At 48.9% G+C, this 23,705-nt stretch overlaps 3 protein-coding genes and 2 long non-coding RNA genes across 6 annotated transcripts; 3 read left to right on the top strand and 2 right to left on the bottom strand.

The window, feature by feature from the left end:
- Window positions 1-3,273: 3,273 nt before the first annotated feature.
- Window positions 3,274-5,113, top strand: LOC117848352 (endonuclease 2-like). The gene is made up of 7 exons (XM_072292523.1): window positions 3,274-3,492; window positions 3,588-3,764; window positions 3,863-3,955; window positions 4,051-4,196; window positions 4,276-4,368; window positions 4,606-4,678; window positions 4,774-5,113. Exons 1-7 carry the CDS (start codon window positions 3,450-3,452, stop codon window positions 4,890-4,892), a joined length of 744 nt encoding a protein of 247 aa, XP_072148624.1. The 5' UTR covers window positions 3,274-3,449; the 3' UTR covers window positions 4,893-5,113.
- A 333-nt stretch (window positions 5,114-5,446) lies between these two features.
- On the bottom strand, window positions 5,447-8,620 carry LOC117848347 (probable peptidyl-tRNA hydrolase 2). Its single transcript, XM_034729710.1, has 7 exons — window positions 8,141-8,620; window positions 7,972-8,030; window positions 6,799-6,858; window positions 6,608-6,677; window positions 6,123-6,192; window positions 6,000-6,026; window positions 5,447-5,915 (listed from the first exon to the last, which is right to left on the bottom strand). The coding sequence occupies exons 1-7, from the start codon at window positions 8,534-8,536 to the stop codon at window positions 5,866-5,868; spliced, it is 732 nt and encodes a 243-aa protein (XP_034585601.1). The 5' UTR covers window positions 8,537-8,620; the 3' UTR covers window positions 5,447-5,865.
- Window positions 8,621-13,626: 5,006 nt separating this feature from the next.
- LOC117848351 (large ribosomal subunit protein eL19x) lies at window positions 13,627-17,185 on the top strand. The gene is made up of 5 exons (XM_034729713.2): window positions 13,627-13,882; window positions 15,012-15,134; window positions 15,251-15,564; window positions 16,781-16,833; window positions 16,926-17,185. Exons 3-5 carry the CDS (start codon window positions 15,301-15,303, stop codon window positions 16,948-16,950), a joined length of 342 nt encoding a protein of 113 aa, XP_034585604.1. The 5' UTR covers window positions 13,627-13,882; window positions 15,012-15,134; window positions 15,251-15,300; the 3' UTR covers window positions 16,951-17,185.
- Window positions 17,186-19,031: 1,846 nt separating this feature from the next.
- Window positions 19,032-19,577, top strand: LOC117848353 (uncharacterized). The gene is made up of 3 exons (XR_004638871.2): window positions 19,032-19,154; window positions 19,271-19,361; window positions 19,470-19,577. It is a non-coding gene; the product is annotated as an uncharacterized lncRNA (long non-coding RNA).
- LOC140222324 (uncharacterized) lies at window positions 19,499-21,874 on the bottom strand. Of its 2 annotated transcripts, XR_011897698.1 has the most exons (4): window positions 21,472-21,874; window positions 21,187-21,376; window positions 20,399-20,566; window positions 19,499-20,290 (listed from the first exon to the last, which is right to left on the bottom strand). It is a non-coding gene; the product is annotated as an uncharacterized lncRNA (long non-coding RNA). The 2 variants fall into 2 exon arrangements; XR_011897697.1 differs by having other exon boundaries at window positions 19,499-20,566; window positions 21,472-21,851.
- Between the last annotated feature and the right edge of the window lie 1,831 nt (window positions 21,875-23,705).

Here is a 23,705-nt window from a genome sequence, read left to right as displayed (position 1 = left end):
CCGGGCACGCCCACTCATTGGTGGCGTTGGCATGGGGGGCACCGAGGACAATGACGCGTGCCCTGATCTCCTCCGGGTTGGCGGCGACGCTGCTAGACATGGGGATTGCCGAACTAGGAGGGAGGTTCTCCTAGGTCATCCAGCCATCCACCATCCGTGCTTCGCTGCTGCGACACTCAGGCATGCGGCTGGCCCAACGACACCAACGGTGGCGGCAGAGATGAATCACGTTGGAGCCCAAGCGCCCCTGTCGTCAGCCCCTGTGGCGCCGACTTCTGCTCGACGAGGAATGGCGCGGCAAGTCTCAGACCATATGTAGTTCTTTGCCTCCTCCCGCGCTCAGCGTCTGCATAGGCCGTGACATGTTGCACCACTGTCATCATGTTTGGCTCCCCAGTGACTCCCACCATGCTCCTGCAACATTTGTTGCACCGATGGCTAGTGCCCCAGCGAGATGCCGAGCTCTATCTCAGAGTACTGCACCATGGGCGCCTCGGCGGCCTGCAGCAGCATCACCATCTCCTGCTGCTTGGCCTGCTGCACGATCAATTCATGCTCTCTGCCAACCTCCACCGCAGGGTTCTGCTGCATGATGTCCTACTCCTTGGCGACCTTCGCCGCGGTGGCTAGCTGTTGCATGATCTCCTAGCCTCACTCCAGAATGCGGCGGTGGAGTGGTTGCCGATGAGCACGATGGCGGCGACCATGTACTGGTTGCGACCGAATGGTGGGGCAGAGAACGTGTCGGCGTGCATGACCAGCGGGATGTCCTTGTCCCACGGTGTCGTGAAGCTTGCCGGGAGCGGGATGCGCTGGTCGAAGTTGACGTTGTAGAGCGCGTACCCGTGGCATGAGTCGAACACGAGAATGAGCCAGCCGCCGTTGGCGGAGGCGCAGAAGCGCATGCGGCGGACATCGGGCCGGCGTGCTCCGGTGCCGTGTGCAGTCAGGTGTTCTACCTGTACTGCGAGTCCAACACGCTCGTCGCCCCCCACGTTGTGCTGACGTGGCATATTTTGAAATATCGGGAAAGTTATTATTGGAGATCTGTTGTGGGATGACATATTTTTGGGGAAAGAAAATTTTGGAAGAGCCCCCAGTACATAATTTTGGGGAAGAATTTTTAGATAAGCTCTTGAAGTTGTTCTTATCGAGATGGGATTGGGTCTAGGCGCGCTGCTGCTACAGAGTGCAACTGGCAGGCCACGGCCCATGCAGTGAAGTTGTGGTGCCCTCTGGGCCTATGGGACCCAACATGAGTGGCGTGGTGGGCTACGCGGTGGTGCTGGGCTGCTGACCTTTCGTGGAGGCCCGCTGGCAGGACCCAATAAATCCAGGAAGCCCGGAAGCTATTCCTGGTGTTTGAGATTCGTGCCGTCGTTGGAGGCCGGTTCCTCACGCCGCCACTCGTTGAGACTTGAGAAGCCTAGCCAGAGGGGTGGGAGCTGGACGAAGGAATGAGAAGTGGATGGTAGCGGCTCGATGGTGAGGTCGCCACCAGGCGCCGGTGGTGGTCGAGGTCATCGGCGGTGGGTGGCGGCTGGCGGAGGTTAGGGTTCAGAAATTTTCGGGGAAGAGGTTTCCATGTCCGTCAGCTTTAGAGAAGAAGGCTGAGGGGTAGCGGTAGACCTGGCGGCGACGGTGGTGGTACGATTGGCAACGGAGGGCAAGGCGGAGTGAGAGCGCTGCCGGCAAGCAGGGGCAGGATTCTTGATGGGCGGTGGTCGACAACGAGGGCAACGAGGAAATGCCGGATTAGGAAGGGTGGGGAGGAAGGGTGGTGGTGGGCAAACAGCGCAGCGGCCGCTGGCCGGGACGGTGGATGCAGGGGTGAGGGTGGAGGCGCGTCGGGGAAGAAGAATAGGAAAAATGAGCTTATGTGGACCTCCAAACCATATCTCTTATCTAGCTTGTGCTCAAAATTCCCACACTGCTATCACCAGAGCGCGGCAAAAAAAAACAAAAAAAACGCGGCAAATGATAAGGTATTATGCTAGTAAAGTAGGTAATCTCCAGCCGGATTTAAATCATGGTGGATAGAATGATGCACCAGTGCACCACCATCATCATCCATCAGTCATCACACAGTCCATAGATGCTTTATTTCCCGGACAAATTAAAGGAGAAAATAAAATAGCTAAAGAAAAGGAAAAACCAGAGAGGATCGACGAAAGAACAAACTCAGGGTGTGTTTGGTTGGTTGTATGATTTGGTTCATGTATGGAATGATTCAAAATAATAATGATCCTTTTGTTTGGTTGGGTGAATTTGACCAACTCATCCAGGATGAGACCATCCCACTTAATACATTATTCTACTAATTAGAGTGAACCATATGGTACAAGTAAATTGGTTGAACCATCCCATCCAGAATCATCTGTGCATGCATCATGTGGTGCATGCAACCAAACACACTCTCAAAGTCACAAGGAACCAAAGCAGTCCCCAAGCAAAGCGGTCCTTGCGCTTCACTCACCTAGTCACCTCAAATCGGGGAATAGCTTTTGCAACGACGCCTGCTGTCGGCGGAGCCTCCCGAAGTCCCGAATACCATTTTACGCTCTCTCTCTTTTTTTTCCGTCGTCGGTTATCAAAAAATATACTCATATTTTTTTTAATCACACGGTAAAGAGGATGCGACACATACATGCACACTCGCTCTACGCACAACCTTACTCATATGAGATTGGAGCACATCCGAAAGACTGAGCCGGTAAATCCTCAACATTTATAAAACATTACTACTGGTGTCTCGTTGTTAACGGTCATGTCAACTACCACTGAAACAATAGCGTCAGTTTAATCCTTTGAATAAATTCAAAAATAATGTGAACATCGCGCGGAGCGAAGAACTCAAATCATTCCGCCATAAGAAATCGTAGTTCAGCTCGAAAAAAATATACTCGTATTAAGCAATCGGATCGGAATCTGATCACTTCACTCGTGCTCAAACCTCGAAACCAGAAAAATCACATCGGGGTGGCTTCTTGGTTGTGGACATAATAAAGGCGCGCGCTACAGAGTGCCACTGCACAAAAGCAGCGAGTGCCGCACCGCACCTCCGTCATGCTTTATTCTTCTCAACTTTTATCCGCTGATCAATTGATGCGAACTACCATGGAAACGAGAGTCACGTGTGTGCATCCGTGGCATCTTGGATTCTATAGGAGGGAACAATCCTCTTGTCGTCGTTGGATTGGAACAGTAAAAGGGTAGAAAGGCAGTAAAAGCGTACAAAGGCAGGCCGCATTGGTTTTTCCTGTAGCGTGTATAAAGGCAGTACCAAGGTGGTCAAGTGAGAAGGAAACCGAAAGCATCATGGCAACACAGAGAGTGTCAGAGAGAGAGAGAGAGAGCACGGTGCTAGCTGCTAGGAATATGGGCTCGCACCTCCGGCTTCTTCACGTCCTCCTCGTCGCGGTGGCGGCGGGAGCTCCTGCCGCCCACGCATGGCGCAAGGAGGGACACTGCATGGTGTGCTAGATCGCCCAGGTAAATGAACGAACGAGCTTGAGTTCTTCAGTCCAGAGGCGTTGGAGAGGCTGATCGGGTTTTCTGACGAGCTGAAAAAACTGCTGCCTGTGCAGAGCTTCCTGACGAGCGAGGCCTCCGCGGCGGTGACGAGCCTCCTGCCGGGGTGGGCCGGCGAGGCGGCGAGCTCGCGGAGACGTGCTCCTGGGCCGACGACGAGCGCCGCCGGTACCCGTGGTCGGGCTCGCTGCACTTCGCCGACACGCCGGGCGACTGCCAGTTCTTCTACGACAGTAAGCTACCTAGGCTCTCCATTGCCGGCATCCCAAACAACCTTCTTGCTGCTGGTGTGTTGTGCTCTGATGGTTCTAGCACTACTATTTTTGACCAGGGGACTGCCACAACATGAACGGGGAGAAGGACATGTGTGTGGTTGGAGGCATCAACAACTACACCACAGCCCTGATGAACTCGTCAGCTCCATGTAAGCATCATCAATACAATCGTTTGTAATCTACTCTGTATATCGTGCATTGTATATCTTTACTCCGCATATAATCCTTCTGACACTGCCACCAGTGGTTGATCCGACCATAAGCCTGATGTTCCTGGCGCACTTCGTCGGCGACATCCACCAGCCCCTCCACTGCGGCAACACCGCCGACTTCGGCGGCAACACCATCATCGTCCACTGGTACAACACAACCACGACCAACCTTCACCGCGTACGTTAACTCGAGCAGCAGAATCATCAGATCTCAATTTTGTTCAACTGCATGCTTAATTTTTGCATGTTTTCATCAGGTATGGGATTTGGACATCATCCAGAAAGCCATGAAGGACTTCTACAACGACGACCTGAGCATCATGACACAGGTCATCATGCAGAACATCACTGTAAGTACAAGTGCTCTACGGCATTGCGTAGCTTGCTTCACTTCAGCTTTCGCCGTGTCAGTGCTAGGAGGCGTGGGCCGATGAGGAGAGGGAGTGGGAGGCTTTGTCTATTTAGAGATCATGATCTGCAAAGACTTGTGCTGACAAGTGAGATCATGATCTGCAATCAAGCTTTGTTTATTTAGAAAGTGAACCTGATGATATTCAGAGACGGCTAACGGCTGAAAGCAAATGCAGGTACGCTATGGAGAGCGCGCAGCTGGCGTGCGACGTGGCGATGCGGGTGCTGAGCAAGGCTCCATCCTAGGAGGTAGGCTCTGAGCCTCTGAAGACCAGATCAAATAATTTTGTGAGCTTACTAGAGAAACGTATTGTGATGTGATTCACCTGAAATTGGAAATGCAGATCACTATTTCTTCTCTGCGCTGCCGGTTGTTCAGAAGAGAATCGCGCAAGGTGGTGTCAGGCTCGCTGCAATACTCAACAGGATCTTTGGTGAGAGCAGCAGGCCGCAGAGCAGCTGAACCGGGAGGCATTAAGCGAGGAAAACGGGAAGGCGGAGTTGTAATTTGGGGCATGTTTAGTTACTCCCAACTCCCAACTTTGACACTATGCAAAAAGAAGATTCCCCATCACATCAAACTTGCGGTACATGCATGGAGTACTAAATGTAGATGAAATTAAAAACTAATTGCACAGTTTTGTTGTACTTTGCGAGACGAATCTTTTGAGCCTAATTAGTCAATATTTGGACAATAATTCACAAATACAAACGAAACGCTATAGTGTGCTACAGTGCTGTAACAGTAATTTGGCACCTCCCAAATTCCCCAACTAAACACGGCCTTGAGCATTCACCGTCACTGCTAGATTGCATTTATTTTCTATCTGTCGGAGTTTCTTTCCTTGGAAACCAAAGAGAGCTTATTTATGAAGCACTTGCACTCACTATAAAGCGTTTCCTGAACTGGAGCAGTGACACTGTTCTGGCGTTCCTTCCATTGGTTGATTCAGTGCAAGCGCTGCTGGCTACAGCACAAATCTAGTAACTGCAAAGTAACAGTGACACTTTTAACAATGGCCAAGAGGAACATTAACCTAACATATGCTTACTAGAATCTGTGGTACTCATAGTTGCAAGTCATGACTCATGAGTGGTGCGAAATACATAATCTGTGCTTATAGGGACAACAAAGAAAGGGACAACAGCGGGACCTTTTCTTATCTATGTTACAGAAGAAACAATGGTCCATAAGTTCTCGACACCAAAACTGGGTGAACTGAAATCTGAGCTCCAAAGACAACAGTTGATACAAGTAAAAAAGAAACAACCTCCTTTTGAATAAATCCACAGACAGCAAGATCGAGTCAACCAATGAGGCTGAGATTCATTCTTCAGCAGCAGATCAGAAGTGTGAGTCCAATGTGGATTGTAAAATTCCAGCATATCTCTGTAAACACCCATGTTGGTGCTTGAGAATGCTGACAAGGTGAAGTTTACAATAGCTTCAGACCACCAGTGACATCATCAACCATGTCAGCAGGCCCTGCCCAGTTGAAAAGGTAAGATCAGCAAAAGAACGCCAATAAGAATATACAGAACGTGCTAGCGGGAATTGAATGCAACTTACCAAGAATAGCCATCACTGTTCTTGAATCTACAGAAAATTTAAGTTTAGAGAAAGAAAAATTCAAATAATTAGAAAAAAAAGAGAAAGAAGTGAATGTTATAAGTTAACACTCGAACAACTCACTTGGAGCAATCTGTGTTCTTCCAGCGTCTATGGTTATGTGCGTTGGAAGATTCAGAGACTTTGCTCTCCCCTGCATCAAAAAGGTAATTTAGACACTCTGGAGTAAGGAACATAATTGACAATGTTAAACACAACAAAAGCAAAATCCGCCAACTTCTTTTATTTTTGACCAAAAACATGAGGAGTTCCCCAGAGAGGAATCAGCCAAATCCTTGTCATGTTTCAGGGAATTAACAGCAATCCTTTATTTTTTTTCGTTAAATTAGGTAAAAGCTGAAGCAAAAGATTTCTCTAAATGAATAATAAAGGATTACACCATGCAAGTACCAAATGTTCCATTTTTAGAAAATAAATCCATCAATTCACGAAATGGTGAAATTATTTCAAGATGAGGTTTTATTTTCCACTCATACTCATCTTATCATGTTTGGATCTCAGAAAAGCACTTTCAATATAGTCAATATGCAAGGAGGAGGAATATTTACTTGTAAAACAAGCATATCTTCCTCGCTTTCTATTTTCACAACCACCTTAACTTGCCCACATCGTTCCCACCTGCAAAAAATGAAAAGTAGAGAGCAAAGCAAATTTGGCATATGTTTTGCTATCTCAGTGGAATATGAAGTTCATCTGGAAGAAGCTTCAAACAACATAAGAAATTGTTGTGGAGTAATACCTTCTTAGTGATTTTGGCGCTCTCTGTTGGAGTTTTTTGAACAGACCAAGAGTTGCATGGCTACAAATACAGAAAAAGCCAACATATGAGACAATACCCACATTTCAAAAACAAATAACAAAATGTTGATGACTACGGTAACTCTTTCCCTGCTGATGGTTATAACTGAAGTGCTGGGTGGCAAAGACCAGCATAAATTTTGTAGCCTGGTAATTTAGTTCATCAAAGCTAAATGCACACATCTTTCATGGCCAAAAATAAAGAGTGTCTCATGTGAAAATGGTGAAAATTCATTCAAAAAGATAAAGAAATGCATCACAGATATTAGCAATGCACTCTCTGGCAAATGAAGTTGAATGGCTGCCTGGCCAAAGATGACTGGCTAAAGCATTACATTGGCTCATTTCCACTTTGTGGAAGGCAGCAAAGTTTGGATGTAGCATAAGTACTGCCGTGTTGAAGCAATAAAGATAAAAGGTAACCCTGCTTTGCCATCCAAATGCAGTTGATGAATTTGCATTGGATGAGAGCCAGATGGGGTAGCTACTATTGCAAAACTGTTATGTTTCAACCAAACAAACTACCGAATGGGTTCTGACTATATGAGTCCAGGTCTCCAGGAATAGGATAAAATACTCCCCATTGCTCCATCTATCTGACTTTTTATAGAACAAATAATTATAGACAACATTATGCACTTTTGTGTATTTTAGACACTATAAATAAACCAAACAACAGGTACATAATGCTATTGTCTAATTCAAGTGAACAACTGCCAGCATAGAAAGAACAAAGAGACTGGCACCCTGTGTCATGCAAAACAACCAATTTCTTTACTCGACTAATTTCATTTGTGCACTGGCAAAAAATATATGTACAGGTTCCACAGTTGTTCATTAGTCAACGTTTCGTTCATCAAAAGTGCATGAAAGCACATAATAACCCTAACTCCACCTTGTTCTCTCAAACCGTTATCGGTTCTAAAATATCGCTAGAGTCGAGACAGGCAGGCTTTGGTTCAGAGGACTTGTATCTTCCACCAAACAACTGTGAAAACAACTTAGTGCACAACCTAAGCAAGCATTTTGTGTGACTAGAGACTAGCGAGCTTGGTTCACTTCCTCCCAGAGTATACACGTCTTGAAATGACGCTACAGTGAAGGAAGGTCTCACCTGCATTGTGCAGCGATCTTCCCCTTGCCCATCTTCAAATCGTTCCTGACGACCAGCACCTACATCAAAGAAAAAACCAACATATATAATTTGATATTCTATCCTCATTCTGTACTAAAGTACAATCCAACAGATCAAATAGTAGAATCATGAACTAAGTCTCCAGTACCATCTTGAAATCTTCTATAATCTCGGCGAGGTTCTCGATCTCCAGGGGGCTGGCGGCGGCCTGAGCCTGGGCCCTCTCCACCTCCCTGGCGGAGTCGGACTTGGTCACCACGTTCCGCGCCCAGAAGAGCAGCCGGAGCCCGGTCCTCTTCTGCCCGCCCGCCCGCTTCGCGGCTCGGCTGCGGCCGGAGTTATCGTCATCATCTTCTTCCGAGTCGTCCTCGGAGTCGTCATCGGAGAGGCCCCCGGGGCCGGGGGCGGCGGCGTGGCGCGGGAAGCGGGTGAGGGCGAGGAGGTAGCCGAGCGCGAAGCAGCCTGCGGCCCCGGCGACGGCGGTGGCGGTTGCGGGGAGCGCGGCGGCCGTCGGGAGCGAGAGGACGGAGGCCGACGCGCCCATCGGTATCGCCGTCGCCGGTCACCGGCGGCGGCGAGGGAGGTGGTTACTGCCTTACTGGTTAGGGTGTGTAGCACGATGCCTGGGGTTTGGGGACTGGTAGGAGCAAGTAGATGTGACCCGCGGGTCCGCATGGTCCGTGGTGGCACACGGCACACCGCCGCACGGCTACATGGGTCGATCTTGATCGTCCGATTGGAAATCAGCGCACAAGATTTAATCGGGACAGAAAGATACGAGTTTCCTTTAGTATTCTTTTCTTTTTTTTCCAAACGAGAGTTTCCTTTGTTTTGGACCTGGCGCCTGGTTTGGGCCTTGGTGTGGCCTGCTTGCTCCGTGTTGCCACGGTTCTGGGCCGATACAGGAGCGAGCCGCGTGTTAGCCCACCCGGAGCTTTCTAGAGAAACCCTAATTCTTGGTATGTAACAGCCCGTTCGGCTGGGCTGAAACAGATGGCTGGGCTTTTTCCGGCTGGGCTGAACAGCCCAGCCGTTCGGCTGCTCCAGTGAAGTCGTTCGGTTGCCCACCGACGCTTCACACGTCATTTCCTCTCCCTCTCACCTCCCGTCGTTATCCACTGCGCCCTCCCTCTCGCCCGCTCGCTCGCTCTCGCCCGCAATCCGCCACCGTCGCTCCCTCCTCTCGCCCGCTCCCTCGCGCTCGCCTGCTCTCCACCGCCATCGGTCCCTCCTCTCGCACGCTCCCTTGCTCTCGCCCGCTCTCCGCCGCCGTAGATCCCTCCTCTCGCACACTCCCTTGCTCTCGCTCGCTCTCCGCCGTCGTAGCTCCCTTGTCTCGCCCGCTCCCTCGTGCTCGCCCGCTCTCCGCCGCCCGGTAACTCCTCTCGCCCGCTCGCCGCCGCCGTCGGTCCCTCCTGCTCCGTCCCCGGCGGCCGCCTCCCTCCGTCGGTGAAGCGGCACACATTGGGTAGATCCACCACGGGTAGCCTTTTCCTCACCGGCAGCGCCGCGGCACCGGGGTGAACGCGGCCGCCAGGGATCCAGGTCGCCGCCCAGCACGGCAGCCGGGATCTGGCCTCTCGGCCGCCGCGGCCTTCACCGTGCCACCCCCCCCCCCCCCCCCGCCTGCCAACTCGAGCAGGAGGAGCTCACCCAGATTTACCATCCGCCACATCCAAGTTGTGCCGCCACTGTCCCCTGACAAAGCGCACCATCTACATCCAAGTACTCCTGCTTTTGCTAGGAGTTTAACCGCCATAGGTTTGTAGGTCAAGCGTAATTTTTGGTAGCGACAGTGGTACTTCTGCTGAACCTGAGTTCATTTTCCCCTGTATTTGCAGATTGATGGTTCACATTCAGTTGGGTGGGAGAACAAATTCTTGATTTCATCCTGGTAACTCCTGCCTTCCTTGTTCAACAACACCTCTACATGTACTGCTTCCTCAAGATGGTTTAGCGCTGCTTTGCCTGTGCTTATGAACCTTGATGGCTGCTTTCAACAAAAGGCACATGCCTGTGAAGCTGCTGCTGCTTTGCTGTTGTGTGCATTTGCATTGTAAATGTTTGTTTTCTGTTGCTAAATGGCTACATGCTCTATTTTGTACTTTGATGTTCTACTATGAAAATTAGCCATGTGTAGATGTATGAGTTCATAACTAGTAATGTTACCTACTCTGGAGGGTTTTAGCTACTACAAGTACAGAACAATGTTCCATCCATGACATGTTTCCTCATACTATAAATCCCCGAGCATCTAATCTCTTCTTATTGATCTCTTCTTTGGTTGAGTTAGTTGTTTCATTAGGATGGCTTATTTGTTCTGTTGTCCTGTGGTTCATTCAAACTACTGTTATAATTCAATTTGTTTGATGCTTAGCATGATAGTGGCCATGTTGATGAAGTTAGCACTTGTGTGCATTATGCTTGCAGCATGGTCTTCCTCTGAACTTTGCAAACCATTATACAACAAACTAAGCATTAGTAATGTGCCTGTTTTTTTTATGCAGGCGTCTGCTACAAGTCTAGTAGCAGCCCACCCTTGAACTCCCAACGATGCCCACACTAGCATCGTCATCCACTTCTTCGTGCTCTCCTCCACCAATCTGTCCATACAATTTCCGTCACAAACGTGCCAAGACAGCTGCTAAGGCAAGTGACATATCCATTACTGTTGAATTTGTGTACTTTCATGCCTCCTGTTGTTGCTTCCTTTGTTGCAATACAATTGCAGTTGCTGTCTATTGAGAATATGCATTATACACCTAGGCTCAGATGGCTTGTAGCCGTGCCAACTGGGACAAGGCCACAACAAAAACATTGATGGACTTGTGCATTGCTGAGAAGAACCAATTCAATTGGAGCAACAGGTGCCTAACTAAGTTGGGATGGCAGCACGTGTACCGCAACCTCAAACAACAGACTGGTCTTAATTTGGGCAACAAGCAACTGCAGAACAAGCTGAACACCATGCGAAGAGCATTCTTGAGCTAGAAGGACTTGCAAGCCCAATCTGATTTAGGCCGTGACAAAGAAATTGGTGGCGTTGCTGCTGATTCCACCTTTTGGGATGACGATGAAGGGGTACGTCCTGTTACCATTACTTATTGCTCATCTTATGTCTTCCAACATTTTTTTACTAACATGTACTGTTCCCCATTGCAGGAAACCAGTGCTGGTCCTGCCCAGACGAGTTCTGCTAAACCACCCCCGTTCCTTGATGAATTGTACACGTTGTTCGGCCACACCACCCAAGACAGGGGAACCTTGCTGACGGCAGGAGGTATCCGTGAGGCGACACCTAGCATGGGGACTGAGGACAATGCACATAACTTTTACCTGGACCCCATAGCTGCTAGCAGTGCTCGTAACTTGTCTAAAAGGCCAACCCGGGAAATCTCTGTTGACAGTCCACCGAAAAAGAAAAGTGGCAGCTTGGAGGACTATGTCAGAGAACTTTCCGAAACTGTGGCAACGAGGAGCTAGAAACGTGGCGACCGTGAGTAGGAGGAACTGAACCGTGCAATGCAGCTTATAGAAGAAGATGGTATCGAGGAGGGGTCTCAGCTGTACTGTCAGGCACTATATTTATGTAAGAATGCAGTGTATCGGAGGGCCTTCACGAAGATGAAAACGAAAGAGGGCCGACTAAATTGGATCCAATTCAACTGGGACAGGGAAAACAAGTAGTCCATTGTGGCATGAGATGGTTTTATTGTATTGTTGTGTACTGATGGGTTGAAACAATAATGTGTGATCATGTAACGTGTCCTATGCCATGAACAATGTGTTGTACTGCATGTTAAATTTTTTTCAAATTCAATGTCGTCCATGATCTGTACTACATGACCATCTATTTTTTACTTGTGTCACAACGCTTGTGATTTGCATAGCATGTCTTATCGGTGACGAGGAATTTTGATGTTGGTTGAGATTGTGCCGTGAACAGGAAGGTGGGGAGGCCAATTGAGGCCCTCAGCTGGCATGTAGGGAGGAGGACTGGTTAGTTAACCGGGCTTCCAGGGAGGACAGGGAGGACGATTGACAGGTTTGAAACAATTTCCTCTGTAAATTGTGGTGCAACTTTTACTGTGTAGGTTTTGATGACTGCTCCCCCTCTGTTTGTTATTGTGCACAGGTTCATTGAATTATGAGTAGCGCTGAGGAATCAAACAGTGACACCGACAGTGATTCTAGCTCCATCTTGTACTAGCTGGCGAGTGTAGCAGCAGCTGTAGCAGCATATGTCGCCGTGAACAGAAGTTCACCTCCTGTGGTGAACCCGCCAGTGGAGTTGCCACGCATGACCGGACATCAATGGGTTGAGCTGAATATGCGGGGAAGCTGGAGGTGCTACGACAATTTTCGTATGTATCCCGACGCATTCCTTCAGTTGCATGACATCTTGGTTAACAATCATGGGTTACAATCATCATAAGTTGTAGAACCTATTGAGGCTTTAGGTATGTTCGTCTGGGCTTGTGCGACACAACAGGCTTCTCGTCAAATTAGAGATAGATTTGAGCGGAGTTTGGACACAGTTAGTAGGAAGATGGCTCATGTCTCAGATGTAATGTTCTCATTTGCACAGACGGTTATCGCTCCAAAGGATCCTGCATACTCAAAGGTTAATCATAGACTGAACCCATATTCACCGTTCTTTGATGGGTGTATAGGTGCTCTAGATGGAACCCACGTTCCCGTACAAGTCGGGTGTGAGTCACGTTTGGACTTCATTAATAGAAAAGGGTGGACAAGCTTTAATGTGTTAGCGATAGTAGATATGGACATACGGTTCACATATGTAGGAGCGGTGAGGGCAGGGTCCAGTCATGACATGTCGGTGTTGCGGGAGTGTATAGAGACACCGAACTACCCGCATCCACCTCCAGGTATGGTACTTGCCTAATTACGCACATGACGCAACAATTGTAAAAGTGGTGCACTAATGGTGAATATGTTTGATGTTGTGTGGAAGGTATTATTTGGTGGACTCAGGTTACGCCGTTCGTGAAGGCTATCTGCGGCCATATCGAAGTACGAGGTACCATTTGGAGGAATTCAGTAGAAGAGCGGCTGAAAGTTTGGAGGAGAGATTCAACTTCCACCATTCGAGTCTTCGCAATATTGTCGAACGAGCTTTTGGCGTGCTCAAATCCAGGTGGCATATTTTGCGGCAAGTACCATTCTATGATCGAGAGAGGCAAACGAAAATCGTTATTGCTTGCTTTGCACTCCACAATTATTTGCTGGACCGTGCCGATGCAAGTACTGCAGATTCGAACATGGCACGAACTCCGGACTACGAGGTGTCCGCATGGGTCGCAGCAAATGCTACTCTTGATATGGCAAGTGTACGAGATTGGATCGCGGCAGGAACCTCGTTGATGTAGATGTAGGCGTATGTGTGTATGTTTGTGCTATATGTTGTATGTAAGCAATTAGTGCGCAATATGTTATTGTAGTGTGTGGCATATGTTGTACGTCAGTAACTTCGATGCAGTGGGTTAAAGTTGCACCAAAAAATTAAATTTATTTGCTCCTTTTACCGTCATAAATTTGAATTTGAAATGTAGCAGCGCAGCAGTAACAAAAACAGCCGCAAAGCAGCTAGCACGGCAGCAAGCAGCGGTGCCCAGCTGCAGCTACCAGCGGTTGCAGCGCAGCCAGGCAGCTGGCTGCCGAACGGGCTGTAACCCTCCGCGTGCGGCCGCCGCATTTCCCTAGCCCTTGCGCCACCACACAACCACCCGGCAGGGGAGACTACCGGCGGCGGAGAAGATGGTGTCCCTGAAGCTCCAGAAGCGCCTCGCCGCGAGCGTCCTCAAGTGCGGCAAGGGCAAGGTCTGGCTCGACCCCAATGAAGTCAGCGAGATCTCCATGGCCAACTCCCGTAAGGCCCCGCTCTGCTTCCTTTCTCTTCCGCCTCCCTCTTCGCACCCTGCTCTCGCCGCGTTGCCCCTTCGATCTCGCTCAGCTGTTTGAGATCGCACTGTGGGTGGTTGCTGTACTGATCTGCGGCGCGGTGGCTGGCCGGGATAGGTTAGTGGTGTACCATCAATAGGGTAAGTTAGGGCGGCCGCACTACCTAGTTCTAGCGGCGAGACCCCTCACCACATCGGACTTTGAGATGCGGCTTGTGACGCAGCGCTGATTACTGCTTCAGCTCCCTTCGTCGCGGCGCACCAGTTTGGGGAAGAGGATTGAAGGGCTATATGCGTCGCTGGGTAGATTGGTTCTCCAAATTTGGACAAGCAAAGGAGCCCTTCCGTGCCCTTGCTCGTGCTAAACTCTTTAACTTACGAGGTTGAGTTAGTTGCGTGTTAGTGGCAGGAGAAATTATCAGTTGTTGCCCTGACAACCATGGAATCCTGGACCTAATTGATTCCCGTGTTACTTATGCCTCTGGGTGCTTATGTGACGTCCATTTGCGTGTACTAGTGATTTAGATGAATGTTAGATTCCTGCATGGACTTCAAATTTTGTGACATGGGCTCTGATTTCTTTCATAGAGATGACACTCTTCAAGGAACTGGGTCAATTATTAGGTTGTACTTAGAAATTTTAGTAACTAAGCACTTGTAATACCTGCTGTTGTGTCAGAATAATTATGTTAAAAGCTTTCACTTGGTGCTCATAAGTTGGCACCCGAATAGGCTTCAGGTCTTTCTTGTGTGCTCATATATTTATCTTGCCCTTAGGTTGTAATTGATCTATTCCTACTATTATTATTTCTGTTCAGATAGGATTTTTACCCATTCTTGACTGAAAAAACCAATAGGGTTCATCAATTTGATGTCATATATTCAACTTTGTGCGAGACTACTAGTATTACTACAATAGGATTGACTTGTTACTTTACTATTGGATAATTGTGTTGGTCTACACTGCTTTGTTACAAACAGACTTCTGTTTTGCATGAAGTATCCAAATGATAGTCGTGCTATTGTATTTTTTCTTGTTACTCTATTCTGTCTTCTGAAAGGACACAGAATGACCATTTTTGTATTTGAAATTGACAGGCTAGAACATCCGGAAGTTGGTCAAGGATGGTTTTATCATCAGGAAGCCTCAGAAGATCCACTCCAGGTTCCGTGCAAGGAGGGCACATGAGGCCAAGCAAAAGGGACGTCACTCTGGATATGGTATGTTTATGCTACCCATATTTAGTCATTTTTGGAGTTCTATATATACATAGCTTGTATGTCACATTTTTTATTTTGTATGGCCTGTAAATGTGTTGTCTGATCTCTCTACACAGGTAAGCGTAGGGGTACCAGGGAGGCCAGACTCCCCACCAAGATTCTGTGGATGAGGAGGATGCGTGTTCTGAGGCGCCTGCTGCGCAAGTACTGTGAAGCCAAGAAAATTGACAAGCACATGTACCATGACATGTACATGAAGGTCAAGGGTAACATGTTCAAGAACAAGAGGGTGCTCATGGAGAGTATCCACAAGTCCAAGGCTGAGAAGGCCAGAGAGAAGACGTTGTCTAATCAGTTTGAGACCAAGCGCGCCAAGAGCAAGGCAAGCCGTGAGAGGAAGATTGCCAGGAGGGAGGAGAGGTTCGCCCAGGTAAGATAATGTCTTATTAATTCAAACCCGTATATCTGAACCTGTGTGCTGGAATGTCTGTTCTTTAATGTCAAAGTGTGGTAATAGAAATCTGAACTTGTGCCTTATGGATTACAAATTTCAACTTAAATAGTTGTTTCTTGATCCATCCAAAAATCAGCGCCGGTCTTGAGATTTGGGAGGCCTGGAGCGAAAGTAAAACTCGGGCTCTTTAATATAAATATTATAGATATATATATGAAATGTTACCAATAAATACTTAAATGTATCTAAAAAAATATTCATATCGAATTACTTATACATATTACCTTAAAAGTTTCTTCTAACATTTCTCAAAGCTAAGTCATTTATGATAGGGTTAATGTCAATCTGGCAAAGTGAATTTCATAATCTTTAATTTAGAAATAAGATCATATACCCCAACATCAGATGAACCATCAAAAGACGACATGATATCGCACCGTGCTGAATTATTATAAATATACAATAGTTATAAATCAGATGAAATTAAATAACTTGGGATAGTAATTAATAATTAATGGTATGGAGAATTGGGAAATTGACAATCGAGTAGTGTACGTGGGTGCCGGCACGGTTGAACAGGAACCGTCTAATCACGTCCGGTAGAGTCGAATAGTAAATAGAATAACACGCGCACGAGACACAACTCCGGAGGGATCACCGGGCGCAGCCGCGCAGCATGGCAGCGGCGGCAGCAGGGCAACTTTTGGTGGCGGCGCTAGGGCCTATGGCGTGTGCGATCTATTGCCTGTGCGCCTGCCTTTAGGAAATAGCCATGATCATTAGCCTGACACAGGTGGGGCCTGGTATTTTGTTTCGTTTCTTCCTATTAGGGCCTCCGATTGTTTAATTGTTGGGCCTATCACCACCCGTGCATCGCGTATTCGCGTTCTTGGAGCCTCCGCGTGCGGCCTGCTTAGGTGCTGCACGCGCCTGACGCCTGGGGATGGGGCCCCTGGGAGTTGGGGGCCAGGGCGGCCGCCCCCCCTGCCCCCAAGGCCGGCTCTGCCAAAAATAGAAGTATGATCTGAATTATATTAATTTTGCTATAAGACATTGGTTTGAATTTATTGTCTACCAGTCATGGTTTGACTTGTTATTTGTTCTACATGATTCTTTCCTGATAGACTTTGACTTTTGTGTTTTCCATTTGTTTAGATTCCAGGCTGAAATATAATGTTTCATCTTTGTGTAGGGCCTGAGGAAACCTGCCGCACCAGCAGCTGCGGCTCCAGCTCCGGCTGCTGCGTAAGTGTTCTGGAACTCTTTTCACATTGTTAGTTTCCCTTATCATGTTTTGTTGACGTGTTCTTTTCGGCACTTTTCCATGTCACACGCAGGGCACCAAAGAAGGCGAAGAAGTGAAGGTCTGATCCAAATGCTTTAGCTTTCTGGTACCAGGACTAGCCTAATTTTGGAGCGCCTCTAAACTGTTTTACTGTTTTATATCCAAGCTGTGTTGTGTCTTGATATCTCGAATATTATATCTCATTTGTTGCTTTGGATAATGTAGTAGACTTGTTTATGCAGAGTTTGTTTGGAACAAATTATCACAGAGAATCTAATTATGCTTTCATGAAATCTAGTTTGATATTGGTCAGTTGTGCTAGTTCATCAAATTGACTGACTGGTCAGTGGTTACCCTTGAGATCCATATCCTGATCTGTTATTTCTCCTGTGGTTTGCTTGCCTGCAGCGTGCGTCATATTGTTTGTTCTACGGCCAAGTCTGCGATTGTATATTTGCGTTGTTAAATTTGATACGAAGCTGAAGCTGTGCGTGCTGGGCCTGCTGGGTTCTCAACGAATTGACGAAACCCAGTCACACGTTTGGGTTGGTACTAGCGTGAACGAACTTGTGCCATGATTGAAGGACGAGTTTGTGCCCTACAGCTACAAAGATGGAAAAGCGCCGATCAACAAACCGGAATCTCTCGTATTTGTGGACGCAAACAGACCACTGAAAAGACTAGCTGGAAGGACTGACGGGGCACCACTAGGCAGCAGAAACAAATCCAAAACCGTGCCTGTATCCGTCAGGATCAAACAACAAGGTCGTTACACGCTCGGCCCCAACGATGAAACTGCACCAAGCTGCTAACAGGTTGATGAGCGAAAGCTTTCAGTTCAAACGCCGCGCGCGGGCGCGCTAGCTGTACCAGCAATGATTCATGGCGCCTTCTGACAAACGAAACGAACGCGCTCGCCGACCGGCGCTGATCAGGCATTGCATGCACGCCGCCGTGCAGCGACACGTCAAATCGATCGCCGGACGTACAACGCCGATGCAGACCAAGGAATAGAGACGAATGCACGGGCGATTCGACGCGCACTGATCACTGGTCGCGTCCGTACGTGCACGTACGGCCTCGCGTTCGTGCCGTGCGCGCGTGACGCTGCTCGGCGCGCTAGCTCTTTCAATTTTTTTCCGATGACGCGACACTGGTGACTGGTCGGCCTTCTGTTCACTGTAGCCACGGTTGTTCATCCGTGCGGCAAAGGCACATCCGCCGATGACCCGTACCGATCGTTTCTCGCTCTCTTCTCTGACTCTCTGCGCGCTGGGATCCGATGGGACCGACGGATCCGGCACGACGGGGACAGCTGACGGGCGAGTACGTCTTCGCGGCCTGCCACATCTTGCTGCAGTGCTGCTCCGTCAGCGATCGTGAAGGAATTTTGCTTTTGCGCGGCGGCAAAGCAAAGTGGCGCGTACGCAGCGCGCGGCACGGGCTGACAGCTCCTTGAATCGATCGCCTAGCTACCCTCCCTATCAAAGTACGGAGTATCCATCTACTGGAGTGCTGTATTCCCTACTGGGCCCGGTAATTCAACCCGGAGGCGGTCTGCCCGGGCGTCGGTCTCAGCAACCGTCAGATCGCATCTAAACGGATTATGGATAAATAGGTTCGTACAAGGCTATATCCTAGGTGTGTCAGAAGAGAGAAAGAGAGAGTGGGATGAGAGACGGGTTGCGTCAGGGACTCGCTTTGTATTTTGACGGAACCACTAGCCGTAACTGTGACATTTTGGTACGGAACTAACAGCAATGGCAGATTGGCAGCCCACAAAGGTATGGAACAATTTCAATGGAATGGATAATTTTTAGTGGCATACGAGGAATTCGCTCTAACACTAGGCAATGTCATTTGGGCCCTTTGTTACACTGACGAGGTGGGCCCATATACAGGCGACTATTCCACCAGCTGAACCTTTCCTCAGTCCCAAATCAGTCCTTTCCTCGATCGATCCAAGTCGATCCCCTTCTCTCATCCTCGAAACCCTAGCGTGGAACGAAGCAGGCGGCGGCGCACCCCCTGCCGGCGAGCGGAGCGAGCGGGTCCCCCTGCCGGCGCGGCTCGCGCGCCCGGTGCGCCCGTCCCTGCGCGGCGCTGGCGCGCGGGTCAGCGCGCCCCCGCCCCTGAGCGGCGCGCGCGTGGGGGTGAGGGCCACCCTGCGCGGAGGGGCAGGCGCACGGGGAGACAGGAAGAGGGAGGACGCGCGAGAAGGAAGGAAGACAAGCAGAACCATGGCAGCTCCAAAACCATCTCCATCTTGGCTCGAACCAGGGTAAGAGGCCTTACTTTTCCTGTCATTGATTCTTGTCCGAAGAATATCAGGCTGGCATGTGATGCGTAGTATGAGCCATTTGCATTTTTAGCTCTTGATGCCATCTTGATTCACAGGATCGACCCAAAATCAAGCTTTTTCTTGGAAATAAGGCTGGTTGGCAACCCTGGATGTAGGAAGAAGAACCCTTGCTTTATTGTCACCAAGGTTGTACATTCTGACCTCTGCAATTTCAAGGATTTTATCGATGAAATTGTGGACAAGTATCCTCCTGTTGTGAAAATACACCACCTGATACTTCCAAGCATTTAACAGAGAACCAAAAGGCAAGGAAGGCAAAGGCATTGAAGGAAAAGGCAAGGAAGGAAAAGGTGCCACCACGTAGTCTCTGCAATGTGCACCAGAAACAAAGCTCCTGACAGTCCAGCTATGAGCACTGGAAGCAAAAGAAAAATTCTGGACTAAGACCCTATTTAGATAGTAAGTGCTAAACTTTAGCATAGCACTTTTAGCACCCTTTTAGCACTGGGGCTCTCAAATAGGTGTGCTAAAGTTTAGCACCCCACTTTTCTTTAGCACATCAAAGGAGTGTTAAAACCTGCTAATAGTGCTAAAAGTGATCCCAAGCCCACTTTTTCCCTCCCTGCCGCCTGCCTGTCCCGCTTCTCCTCCCGTCGGCCATCCATCCCGCCGGCCATCCTCACCCCAGATCCACGCTCTCCGCCTCCGATGACGCAGACCTCCACGCCGGCCGCCACCGCGACGCAGGTGCCGGGGCTTGTGGCCTCGCTCGCGGCGGGGCTGCCAGACGTCATCACGGCCGCGCTGTCGCCGGACCCGTACGAGCAGCTGGAGGTGGTGCGCAAGATCACAGCCGTGGCCATGGTGGCCCAGGCCTCGCGCCTCCGCCAGAGGCTGGTCGACAGGGACCCCGCCACCATCGAGCTTGACGGGGGAGCAGGGCTCGATGGGGGAGCAGGACTCGGACCCCTCCGCGACGAAGAGCACGCGTGGGACGGTGATGGAGAGGTGGCCGGAGCTTGAGGTTGTGGTGAAGGCCTCCCAGCCCAGTCCCCGCCGCCACCACGGAAGCAGAGGTATAGGCCATGGTGAAGGTCGTGGTGAAGGATGATGATCTAGAACTTGTCACTTGTCAAATTCCATTAAACTATAAACTTTAGAAAGCAATTGCTGGGTATTAAATCCTAATGCATCAATTTATATTCCATTTATGTTTTACGAACCAAATTTGTGATGTCATAGACGACTACGGCAGCAGCCCTATAGTGTACATGGGGGATTGGGGAAGCTATGGTATCTTTCCTGCCCAGCAGTATACCAGATTACAGACTTGATCGTTTCCTCTTTAACTGCCAAGGTCGAGGAAAGAACACCGCTCCAATCAACGATTCCTGCAAATATATAGAATGAAATATGAGCACAAAAAACTAATGATACACTCTCTCAGTACGAGAATTATTTTAAAAGATTCACTCAAAATTCAACAATGTCATTTTACAAACTGAAGAACCATACTAGATTTTTCAGTGCCCACATCTCCAAAAAAGAATTTAGACAAATCAAATATATATTTGACACATACTACGAGACCCCATAATCTCAAAAGACGGAATTTATTCGTGGACAGAGACCATGTAGCGGTTGAGCTACTACAAATAAAAGGCCAAGTAAACTCATCATCTGAAGTACATTTGACGGCCTCAAGTCACCAAGGCAATTAGCAACCAAGAACATAGACATTATTTCTCTAAGGTAAAATAGAAACCAAATGCCTCTTATCAAAAAACTATAATTCGCCAAGAAAATAGTATAAATTCTTAAACTAGTAGCATCAGCAATAAAAGCAAATACCCAATCTATAGGCAAAGGACGTATATCATCACGACCAACCCCACTTGACTTGAGTAAGCACTAAACAGCCCAACAGTACTGGCCAAGAACTGAAATTGAGTGCTCAAGAACATATTTTATTCAGAACAAGAAATGAAAGAATGAAATGCAGCAATCTTACCTCTTTACTCCCCATCTTCTTTGTCATCCCAAACTAATAGCCGTATCTACTTCCATGGCGGATCCCTTCCCGCGGACTGCTCCTCACTGGCCCTAAACACCTGACTGCGATTCGCTGTTCGCCATTAACACTGGTGGTGGTGTAGTCGACGACGATCCACTACTCCACACCGTGCTCCCTTGTGCGGTACCTAGGAACACAAGAGATCCAACGCTAGGGTTAGGGATTTCGCATCCGATGGCGATTGGTAGCCTGGTGGAACAGATACGGTACCGTGGAACATACCTTCTGAAATGTTCTTCGGCACTGCGATCGCCGGTGGCCCCGGCCCATCCTCGGCGGCGCCATCGTCGGAAGGTTACGGGACCTTATCCGCCGCCTGCCCGCCTCATCCCGTCTGAAGTTGCGGAGGGTAGATGGATGTGATTCAACTTCCAAAACTACCCCCCATCGCTCTAATTTCTCTCTCTAGTAGGTGCCTGTAGCACCTGACATCGGTGCCTTTTTTTCTTTCTCCCTCCGCTACGTGTCACCGGTCCATGCAATCCATCAACACAGCTGGACATCTCTAAACACCGACGCCCCGGCACACAGCTTCCTATCCGACGCTTCCCGGGCCATGTTTCGCGCGTGAGGGGAATCTGCCGTGGCCTACGAGCCGCCTCGTCTTGCTATCTTGACTCTTGACGGACGCAAGATGCAGATACAGTCGTCACTCGTCAGGGATGGATAATGGAGTAGCAAGACCCCGGTTGTGTTGTGAATTCTCCGAGCACAGGAAAGAGGATAGAGAAACGCTGTTGCTGCTAGCGGTTAATGCTCACTGATCTGGAGCTGCAGCGACGTGATGACAGCATCAATACATTTTGGTTAATTTACTATCACTGACACTAAGCAAATACTGCTAAACAGTAGTGATGCTCACGCCAAGATTAAAGCAACGAAGGGAAAATCGGGTTTGATTTTGCAATGCCCGACGATATCCATGTACCTGTAGCAGTCTATGTCTCGTCGCTTTCTCGGTTGCTGCATGACATGAGCCTACTCCTAATTTTCAACATGACAGGCGTTGCTGATGGATCCATTGCAGTACCTCCCCAAAGAGCGACTGCGCTGGTGCCCGGTGAAGTCTAGTTATTGTTCCAAACAGTTCGCTCACTGTGTAGGACTATGGTAGATTAGCAGGTGCCGAGCAAAGCAATCTAGCTACCTCTACCTGACCTAGCTTTGCTTAGCGCGAAGCAACAGCCAATAGATGATGGCTTCCTGTTGAAACCTGCACGCTCTCACTTGTGCAGCGTCTAGCTCTCACCTCGCACGCCTGTAGATTAAACAGAGACCTACCGTAGGTCCATTATTTCCGCTAACACGCCGTGAACATGCATGTCTCTCATTACCGAGATGCATGCATCTTTTCAGGGTTTTCTTTACAGAGACGCTCTGTCGCCGACGAATGATAGCATCTTCGATTCCCTTATCCTTTCAGAACAGTGCTTCTGCTTCCTACTGAATAGATGGAGTCCTGGAAGAAACAGGCTGGGTTATCTGGCCCAGTACCGCCGTGCGATGCTGAGCAAGTGAACAGAGCGTCGCACACGTTTAGCACGAGCGGGGAGAAAAAAAAATTGCTTGCAGATTGGTCCTGTTTCCGCCATTGGCGCGCATGCACAGGTTGGTCCCGGCCGTGGTTGCAGCTTGCAGAGAAGTACGAGGTGTAGGACTGTAGCCCCAGGCAGACCATGGTCGCATCCATGTGTCTGATTGGATGCCTGCGTCCAGGCAGACCAGGCTCGGGAGATGCAAGTTCAAGGTGATTGGATGCCTGGATCGGCTACTGGGCCTGGCTCCCGTCATGCAAATCGCTCCCCCCAGCCAGGCTCGCGGGACACGGGAAATTTCCGTGTTTCCGCGGAGTCTGGCTCGCGCGGTGCGCGGCGAGCATGCGCTCCGGCTAAAATTAACTCAGCTGCGCTGCAATGCATGTAACCAATCAAGGGATCAACCCAGCCATGCTCCATGCACACATGCAACCAATCACACGGGTCCTGCGTGCTCACAGCATGGCCATGGACGGCCTGCCTCAGAGGTGCGAACAGGATGTGTTTCTCCAGGTAACCAATCAGACCCGTCACGTCACGCGCCTGTGTGCGGCTAGCTGTGCCTAGTGTCAAAGTCTTAGGTTCCACAGTTCTTTGGATTGACCGAAGAGCCGTGTGACATGAGACATGCTTGATGCGCCCACTTCAGTTGGCAGCTAGGATTTTATCATAGGGTATGCCACGATAAATTTTTCATACATAATTCGGTTTGATAAATATATAAGTGGTACAGTCCATATAAAATTCGTTAAGCAATTTCAAAAAATTAACAAGACTAACATACCAAGTCTTAAATTCAACACTTGAGTGCAAAAGTAGCATATATATAGTATAATACAAATAGTCCAAAATATGTCTCCGTTCCTCTTCATAATTCGACAATTCTACAAATAAAAAAAATGTATGCATCAATATTTGTTT

This window comes from Setaria viridis, chromosome 3 (assembly GCF_005286985.2).
Source record: "Setaria viridis chromosome 3, Setaria_viridis_v4.0, whole genome shotgun sequence".
Taxonomy (NCBI): domain Eukaryota; kingdom Viridiplantae; phylum Streptophyta; class Magnoliopsida; order Poales; family Poaceae; genus Setaria; species Setaria viridis.
The sequence above is the reverse complement of the archived record's forward strand: the minus strand, read 5'-3'. Positions and strand labels throughout refer to the sequence as shown.